The 10,290-nt window shown below is 31.5% G+C and overlaps 2 protein-coding genes across 2 annotated transcripts; one reads left to right on the forward strand and one right to left on the reverse strand.

Annotated features, from left to right (window-relative positions):
* Window positions 1–607: 607 nt before the first annotated feature.
* Window positions 608–2,414, reverse strand: LOTGIDRAFT_172554 (hypothetical protein; the record flags this gene model as incomplete). Its single annotated transcript, XM_009049447.1, has 3 exons — window positions 608–621; window positions 972–1,057; window positions 2,092–2,414. 3 exons carry the CDS (start codon window positions 2,412–2,414, stop codon window positions 608–610), a joined length of 423 nt encoding a protein of 140 aa, XP_009047695.1.
* A 454-nt stretch (window positions 2,415–2,868) lies between these two features.
* On the forward strand, window positions 2,869–9,011 carry LOTGIDRAFT_238228 (hypothetical protein). The gene is made up of 11 exons (XM_009049448.1): window positions 2,869–3,041; window positions 3,772–3,867; window positions 4,114–4,227; window positions 4,496–4,846; window positions 5,034–5,289; window positions 5,677–5,775; window positions 6,030–6,202; window positions 6,582–7,128; window positions 7,402–7,600; window positions 7,990–8,529; window positions 8,844–9,011. The coding sequence occupies exons 1-10, from the start codon at window positions 2,955–2,957 to the stop codon at window positions 8,075–8,077; spliced, it is 2,010 nt and encodes a 669-aa protein (XP_009047696.1). The 5' UTR covers window positions 2,869–2,954; the 3' UTR covers window positions 8,078–8,529; window positions 8,844–9,011.
* The last annotated feature ends 1,279 nt before the right edge of the window (window positions 9,012–10,290 follow it).

Below are 10,290 nucleotides of genomic sequence, written 5' to 3' on the forward strand. Positions count from 1 at the left end.
TTTTCCATTCATGTGCAGTAACGTACCTCAGTCACCAGCTTATGGCGTATATGTTTCACAACTCATTCACTATGCCAGGGCTTGTTCAATTTATGAAGACTTTCTGGCCAGAGGTTAAGTTTGACTTTGAAATTGCTTTAAGCAAGGTTACTTGAAATGAAGACTTCACACTTCATTTGGGAAATTTTATGGTCATTATAATGAACTTTTGGATAAATAAAAACAAATCTTTTTTTTGCACATTTTGGGCGATTTGTTTGGTCAGGCATGAATTGATCTGGTTGTATCTCATGATGTTGACCTAAATATTAATGGTGGGTGTCTCGCACAAAACACACATGGTGTTTAGGGTTTACGAGACACCTGATGGTACTTCTCTTTGAGGAGTCCACTAATATACAATTTTTGATCTTGATTTTACCATACTTTAGATGAGATTTAGATTAACAGAATTGTCTTGTTTGTCAAGATTTTTATTCTTCCTTTTGTATTACTTTAATTTGAATAGAATCTTTTTAGAATCAATGAATAATTTTCCTCAAATTTATGAAGCAAATTGCCCTCTCTTTAACATTCTGAAACTACTACATATTTCTTTACTCTTGTTTCACTTGGTTAACCCTGAGATAATAACCATATTAATGATTTCATATGATTTCCAAACTTAGCAATCAACACACTTGAGCAAGAAGCATTTGAAGAGTCAATTCGCTGCTTCTTAAAAAGTTGTTTGGATTTAGTGTCACAGTCCCATCTATTTACCATTAAGGGGTGCTGTTTCAACAAAGTTGAAAGTGAATAATTATGTGAGTCATACGTCGTAAGTCATTCAAATTTGCAGTTTGGATAGTCCTGGTACTTTACAACCTAATGCCTTTTTAAGAAAACATAACCCTCAAAATTTTCATCGAAATATGATATTAAATCTGGTAATACGGGTGACAAATGAAGTTAGAGAAAATAATACAAACCTATAAAGGACGGAGTTATACCAATTAGCCTCTCATCTAATCTCTTTTTAACTAAGTCTTCTATAGAATAGGTACTAAAAACCCACCTACAAAAAAATTTATTGTAAGAATATTTTCATAAATTTTTATTTAGACACTAGTCATAAATCACTCCTGATATATCCATAATTATCTCCCTACATTTTATCACTCTCAAGCTACTCTTTGTTAGCAATCTGAGGTTATACTGAAGACATACAAGGTTACAAAAGCACATGCACTGGCATTTCAATTTTTAGGGCTATTGATTTATCTATTGACTGTTCTGGTGATATCTATAAGTATGAACATTCCCTTAACAGTGTATTGTCTGTGAACATTATTCATTTCAATGCAATACTTTGACTTTTGAAGGTATGGTATAAAAATGATATTTCAAGTTTTAACCCAAGGTAAGACCTCATGGGACCTAAAATTCAAAATATCAGGATCATTGATTATGACAATCTAGTTAATTTGTATTTTTTTTATCAATAATGTTCTTTCTGTAGTTCTGAAACTGAGCCTTGATTCATGATTGATTAATAAGTGTTGTTTCAAAGCTCAAGTCTCAACAAGTGTGTTGTAATCACTGATCTTCGGTGCATTACAAATCTAATATTTTTAACCATAAATGCATTAAACTAAGCCTATAAAGATAAGGATTTAGGCCATTAAGGCGTTAAATATTCTTATATACAGATTAAGCAAGTTTTAACCTATAGACTGAATGTACATTATACCGGTTATTCTCTATGCAATGAAGCAGAAAGTCATATTGATCTAGATATATATAGAGTACCGGTAATGTAAATTGTATGGATCAGTAGTTACACTGGCTATACTTTACTATTCAGCTTTTCACAAACCAGTTTAAATTTTCAACAGCTGGGATAATTTATGTTAGGCTGCATAATATTAAATATACACAGATTGAACAATGTTTTAACTTTAAAGCATGCACCAGAGCAATAAAAATGTGTTTTTAATGATGGAAAATATATATCTATTTCATCTAAACTGCAAGAATAAAAACCGGCAAAATTAAACAAAAACATGCATAACATTTTGTTGAAAAGATCAAAGTCTTCATAACACTTACCATCTATTCAATAAAAAGTTAAACCATTCAACACTTTCACTCTGTCTCAAGGCTCGCTTTCTATGTAAATTATCTTCTTCAAAATCCAAATGACGTCTGATAATATTTCCAATTTTAGTTTTCCACACAACGAAAAGACTAGCTGACAGCATAAACACCCACAAGAAGGAAAATTCTAAATATCCAAGAACCCAAGAAATGGTAACTGCTCCAGCAACTAACAAATACATTCCCATTAAATTGGTCACCTCTTTTCTGGTTTTGAGGTCTTTTGCATCAATCTCACGATTAAGATCTCCATTAGCAAGTGACTTGGATGCCATGATTAGTTCGAAAAAAATTGAATAGATGTGAAAAGACAATCTTAAGATTGCCAAATGTTTACAACCACCAAGTCTAAGCCATCAGTAAGGCTGTACTACAGTCAATACCTGAAGCTATACCTGTTTTATAAATAGTAACGACCTTGACCTATCATAATACTATTTCTGTGTAGATTAGACGTGGACGACGTGTAACGCCCTATACATATTCAATCAGCACACGAACAACGATTACATCAATTTCTTAACAGACTTCTGTCTTGTAAAAAACGTTCAAAATCAAACTACTAATATGATAATAATGTTCTAGTTCAATGAAGTATTAAAAAAAGACAAATTGTTTATATCTACTCCCAACACTCGTGTCTGCCATGACAAGGTACATAACTCTCATTTACCAAACATCAACCAATCAAATCATTCTGCGCATATTTTGAACTAAAGTTACCACTTCCGACAACAAAGGCGCCGCAAGAAAAACACGAACATTTTACTGTTATTATTAAATTTATTCACCATTTTACCGTATAAATATTTGTGATGATGGGGATCAATGAATTGGAAAATTTGAAATACCACGAGCTACAAAAGCTGGCGAAGGCGAAAGGGATTCGGGCTAATATGAAGGTGAACTAAACTAGGCGAAGGACAATTTTTACACGAGTGATGATATTTAAATTAATAATTAATTAGACTAAGTACATATGATATAGCATTTTAGGCCTATATCTAAATTGATTTAAAATTGGCCTGTCATTGCCATTGGATTGATATGGTCAAAATAAAAAAGGTGTATGGTGTGGGGCCCTATCATTAGGGTATGGTAACTTATGTTCTCAGACAAAGTTGCTTTTTTTTTTAGATATATCTGCAAGGTCATTTTGAGTCTTGATACTTGCGAATTGGAGCACAGGATTTCATGACACTGGCTGCAATCAAAAGTTGGAATGTTCTTATTATGTATGATGAAACAAATAATAATAATCTTTTTCATTTTTCGATATGAAATTTTTTGACTATGAGCTTATATCTATTGTAAGCTTATAAATACGTTGATATAGCAAATGTTAGCCACCCCACCGTATCAAGTTTAATGTATGTACACCATGTCATTTCTTTTAAATTTACATGTGAATGGAGATTATGGCATTTAAAAATATGAATTTTCACACTCGCATGCAAATTTAAAAAGAAATAACATGGTGCACTTCTTGTCAGAGTGGACTCGCAGAAACCAAGACACTGACTTTTATAGCCTATAAAGTATTACCGGCCTGTATTATAATCAATGACGAAAGTGATAGTCTTATTCTTAGCCTTTTAATAAGTGGTTTACCTTTCATGATTTATTTTTCAGGTTGAAAAGTTAAGAAAAGCTTTAAAAGATCATTATGAAAGTGATGCCAGTAACACTGCTACAGACCATGGTTCATCAAGTTCATCAACTGAACAGGTATGTCTCGACTCTTATTATTATTACTCGAAGTAGTTGAATGTGACTGGGCTGAAATTAAACGTCTAGATCTCTAGACTGGCATTTAGTAAATTTTCAAACAAAGTTTTATTATAGGTGCATGATACTGATGGATGCATATATTTCTATGATTTGCAGTAAAGAAGTCTCATTGATTGCATTAAGCTTACTCTAGCTGCAGAGCAGTACATGATCACTAGATTCTTAGCTATTTATTGATTTTAGGAATCCAAGAAGCAAAATTCTCCAAAAATTAAAAAATCTCGTGGTCGAAAAGATGGAAGGAAGAAGAAAGATATTGACACATCAAATGATGAAGATACATCTAATGAAACAAAGGTAATTTTTTATTCTAATTAGCAAAACTTTCAAAAGAAAAAAAAATGGAAAAAATGTAGGTACCGGTATGTCCTTTTGATCAATATCAATATCAATGATATTTTGTTGTCATCAGTACCATAATACATGTATGTGTTTGGGAGATATTAAAACAAATATAATATGTAAATTGTTGATGTTATAAATTATTCTTATTCCATGTAGTTTAAAAGATTTTTTTTTTTTTCACTGTGTTTAGAATTTAATACCTTGATAATTTACCTTTTAGACTAATGAAGAAGAACAAGCTGTTAGACAGACAAGAAACAGAAAAACTAGAAAAAGTAAAAAATCCAAAAAGGGGGAAGTCGAGTTGAAATCACCAGTGCCAAAAAAACCTGTCATAGCTTCAATTATTAAATCTCCCTTTGCCAGTATCAAATCCCCTGCTGTAAGAAGGTCAACAACAATATTGGGAGTCAAGTCTTTGAAATCAACGCCGACTACATTTAAATCTCCAGTTTGGGCTAAAAAACAACCTATTCAATCACCAGCTCTAAATAATAAAGCATTAAAGAAACAACTGGCACCTAAAAGAAAAAGAAGTAATTCTAAGGAAGAAAAGAAAGAAAACGTAGAGGTTTGTGCCAATTTATTTGGGTGGTATTAGCTTTGAAGTTTTGCTTGTTTCCAACAATGACTTTCATCTTAGCATCAATTTTACCTCCTTGAAGACTTAGCCCAGCTGCTGCATCTCATCAAGTTTCAGATGACAATCCAACTATGAGTTAATTTTTTAATGAAGAAAAATTCTACAATTATTTCAGCAACCAGTTAATGTTGAACCCAGCGCAAAACGTGTGAGAAAAAATAGTTCTCCACCGAAAGTTAATACACCAACTAGAACATCATTGACTAAATCCTCACCATTAAATAATACTCCTAAAAATAACACACCTAAACAAGGCAAGAGAAAGTCTTCAAGTCCTGGTGTAAAAAGTATGTTACAGGCTATGGATGGACTGTCAAGTGAACAGATGAAAGCTACCTTATTAGAGGCTTTAGATAAAAAGGTTGCCGAAAGTAAGTGAATATCATTGTTATAGAAACACATGCATTAAAGCTAGAGCTGTAGTTTTGACATATTGGTGATTCAAAAAATCTGATAATCTAGCTTAAATGGCATCATAGGGATGCCTTAATATGGCCATCAGACTAATTTATCATTCCTTGTACATGTATATCTTTGACATAATCAAAACAAAATATAGTTAGAGCAGAAAATTTTCAATCAACACGACATATAGGTATATAATTAAAGACATGAATTATTCTTGAAATCATTCATTGTTGATTATCCATTATTGACCCTAGATCAATATAACTATTATCTGTTTTTTTAAGATGACAATTATAATAAATTGGTTTCATACAAGAAAGAATAATTTATAAACCATTTCTTCCTTATAGATCCTGGTACAAGTTCACAAGTCTCTAATATTCCAAGATTCACAGCATTTGTGGGACAAAATGGTGAAAAAGCTGATAAGAAGAAAGCCAACACTCCAGGTATGTGAACCTTATTAAATGTACTGGATAATAATATTTTGATGGAATCTGATTTGAATGTAAATTTGGTTGAAGAATTGAACTACTGGCACCAAAATGGATTTGTATATATCGTAGGGCATAGATATGTTCATATCGTGTTTCCCATCTAGTTAAGAGTCACTATTTTAGTCATTTACTGTATTCCATTTTTGTGTTTTATTCCATTGTATCAAATGGATGAATTCGGCATAAGCTATGAAAACATTTTTTAGACTGGAAAAAGATACACAAGAAAGAGTTTTCTAGATGGGACAATTTGGAGACGTATATGGAGAAACGAAAGAAAAGGGCTGAAGGTTTAACTGGATCATTCAATTCAGTTCATAAGTTACTGAAAGAGACACAGACAGCTGTTGATAGATTGAAAAATACAAAAACACCTCAGGTAATATATTTTTTAATACACCAAAAAGTTCAGTTATAGAATGTTTAAATGTATGACAAGAAAAGACCAACTTCAGCATGCAGTTGGTAAAACATTAAATCAAGTTTTATGAAAAAGAAAAATCAAGCACCGATTTTTTAAAAGCACTGCGAATTGTTGGAAACCATATAGGTTATCTTAGAGCATTCCAATGTCATAAGTAACTCATTTCATTATTTAACTGCTAAAGTTCATTCTTGATCTTGATTAATATTGCAAGCCTATAATCTATATTAGCTTACACATTTTTATTGAAAACTGAAGGAACTTAATCAATTTCTCTTGAATTTTAGAATTATTGCAACTGCCAACTCATATTTGTTGTTACTTGTTTATTCAGATTGTGAAACCAGTAAGAAAAGATTCAATTCGTTCATCTTTTCAATCACCAAAAGGCTTCAAACCATCAACCATTTCTACTAAGAATTTGAATCTGAAATTTGGTGCTAACAAGACTCCAGTTGTACAGTCCAACAATAAAACGCCACGTTCAACCAGTAAACCAACACCTGTTACACCAGTTGTTAGAACTGTCTCAAATACATCAAGTGGAGTAAAAAGTACTAAATCATCTAAGACGCCTAAATCTAACATCAGTAAGAGATCCGTATCAAGACAGTCGACAACTAAACCTAAATCACCAGCATCACAACAATCGACATCTAAACCTAAATCACCAGCATCACAACAGTCGACAGCTAAACCTAAATCACCAGCATCACGACATTCAACAGCAAAACCAAGAACACCAGCAGAAACCCTAGTTAAGCCACGAATAAACATAAAACCATCATCAACTGTTAAATCATCACCACATTTTAATTCACTAACCAATATCACTCACAAATCTAACAAATTATCTATTGGTGATGGATTTATAACTGGAGGTACATTATCATTTCAGCTTTAAGATCTCAGTTATAACTGGTATAATAGTCTTTTGAAAAATACCAGGCCTATGAGCTTACTATGCAATAGGTGGCTTCAAAAATAAAAATGTAATGTAATGATGCTCACAGGATTCTGTGCAAAAATTTATTATAGAAGGGCAGAAATGAACTGTATTTTCTTAATGTTAGCTGATAATTTTTGTATTAATTATATATATATATATATATATATATATATATATATATATACTATTCTTTCTTATTTTATAGGAACCCCTTTGAAATTTAAAGGATTGAATACATCAGTTTTGAATAGCTCAATGAAGAAACCATCCTTTGATTTGAAAGCTAGTTTATCTAGACCTATGACATGGAAAGCTCATAAAGGAAAACTAAAACCCTTAGATCTCAACACAGCATATAAAACATTAGACAAGACATCATATAAAACACCACAAACACAGACAATGTAAGCTTTAAAACTTTTGTAGGAGCAAGAATTCCAAGAATCCTCAGCAATCATATGATCTTTTGTTCAATTTGGTAATAAAACTATTAGTTCAGGATCCTCTTTAGAAGTTTTAACATCAATGTATTCATTGATCTTATGTTAACATTTACAGAATACAATGTACTTGCTTCAAAAGTTTTTTACATTGTTTTTTCTAAACTGTCATAATTTATATTTGAAAAAAAAAGCAACATATACTGCATCAATCTCTTGAATTTTTAGGATCAACTATTCCAATAAAGTGAATTATTCCAAGGATTTCTTTGATAAATTTACCCAAAATATGAATTCAGATGCTTAAAAAGACACTATTTTTACATTAATTTCATCACTTTTTTCTTTTTCAGTAAAGACAGACGCCGTAAAGTTGAAGTGAACAGAGCCGATAAAAAGTTTGAGTCACAAATGCGTAAAAGAGGATTATCTTTGGCTTAATTTAAAATTTGTTATATTGTTTGTTATTATTGTATGTTATACTTTTAAAACTACTTTCTGTAATAGTGCTCTTTAAGCTACTCTATTCATATAATGTAAATATTCATTTCATCTGTGCACATTTTAGTTCAATTTAGTTTTTACTCTTTACTCCTGTTTCTCATTATATCTCTAATTATATCAATGTATATATTACTCAATTATCTTAATCCATTTTTTTAAAATATTTTTTGGGGTGTTGGGAGGGGATATTATCCTGGAAATATTTCTCAAAAAATATAATATAATTTAATCAGTTTTTAGACATCAAAATTACTGTTTCTAGTTGTTGCAAATAACTCAAAGTTCAATCGTAATTTTATGATTAGCCTATCTATTCAAGTTGCATCAAAGTAGGTTTTAACCTGTAGGTTCTGAATCAATTACAAGCTATTGTCTGAGCAAATCAAAAAGTTGTTTGAATTTTTTCGATAATTTTCAAGAGAATTAGAACATTGGCCTCAAAATAGTACTGATAGTCTTAGAATGTCTTTGCGTTGAAAAAAATTAACCTTTTGTAAGTTTACTTTGAAAAGAAACACTTTTCCCTCATTGAAATTTCAACCCAAAAAAGTCCCAAATTTTGGCTGAAAATTGTAAAAACAAATTTTGAAGACATATTGTGTGCTTGTGTTTATATTTTTATCAACTCAAAGACATTCTACAACTACCAGTACTATTTTGAGGCTGCTATTCCAATTCTCATGAAAATAATGGGAAAAATTCAAAAAAAATTTTACTTTGCTCAGACAATAATGAATGTATCAAAATTATGATTTGGGGTCAAAATCTTAACTCACTTTTCATATTTTTATATTAAATTTTACTGTTATGCTGTAGATAATAGGCTTGTAAAGTAAATACATCAATTGTAGAGCAATATAGAATTATTAAAACAGAACCTAAAAATATATGTTGTTAATCGCTATAGTATATCATTATTATTATAAAGAAGACATTTATAAAAACAACAATCAACATGCATGAATCCAGAATATGCAATACGGGACTATTTTAAAATGAATATGTAAAATAGAAAACCTCTAAATTGTTGGGTAAGATAAATATGGCTTATTATAATATGATGATAGTAGGCACTGTGTTTTTCTGGAAATCCCTTCTTCGTGAAAATAATACACTACTTTTTGGAGTCGGTCAGCTGCACGTGCATATATTCCACGATCAATTAATCAGTTTTTGAACCTTTTTGTCACGGTTTACATTTGTATCTTGTGTGTATAGGTATCTGATTCTTCGTGTTAAGTAACGGTTTGGAGCTCTATTAATAGTATAGTGCATTGTTTTACCTCTGATCTGACACTGCGCGCCCAGTCTAGGAGGGTACTTCAAAACATAAAACTGAATAGATATAAAAAAAACTGACTGGTGGTAATACCAGGCATTTATCAGACATTTTTAAGAAAGCGAAACTTTGGAAATCATGAAAGAAATGTGAGGTACATCTTTAAAGTGGTGGCTAAACAATTGGGCAAAACCGCCGGGCATCGTTGCGGATACCGTCATATGCCTTGAGAATGAACTAAGAACTCAACTTGGTTACGGAGAAAAAAAATGTCCGAAATCCTACGGCGCACAACGCTTAGCAGATCTAGAAGTATATCAATTCTTTTAATCTACAATCTACCCTAAATGAATGTATATTAGGTAGATTAAAAAGAATCATCATTATGCTTTGAAAGGTTGTCACAAAATTTCCCGCTAAAATATTTTAAACTGCGCGTGCGATTGCTAGTCTTATAGGGGACGCTGTGAAAATCACGTGATCTACAGAGTTTCAGCTGGTACATTGTCAAGTGTCCCGTTATTCCTTTTCATATTGACACAGAGAGTAGTTGCCGGCATACACAGTTGAGTATATTATTTGAATTTACTTTCTTGATATTTCTTACTTTTTGTGTTGTGACTCATCCCAATTCCCAATGCACACTCGTTGAAGCTCATAATAAATGCATTGATGGCATTGTTGAAACTGAAACATACTGATTCAATCATATTATAGCCCAGGCCCAGGAGAATGGATGGATACATTCTGTGAAATAGGATACAAGTAATAATGGGACTGTAAAATGTATTATATAAATGTCGTCTTTATATTTGAGCGTCATAAAAACCATTTGCCTTTGATATTATATTGGTATTTGACACTGTAAATC

Source organism: Lottia gigantea (genome assembly GCF_000327385.1).
Source record: "Lottia gigantea unplaced genomic scaffold LOTGIsca_136, whole genome shotgun sequence".
In the NCBI taxonomy this organism is placed as follows: Eukaryota; Metazoa; Mollusca; class Gastropoda; family Lottiidae; genus Lottia; species Lottia gigantea.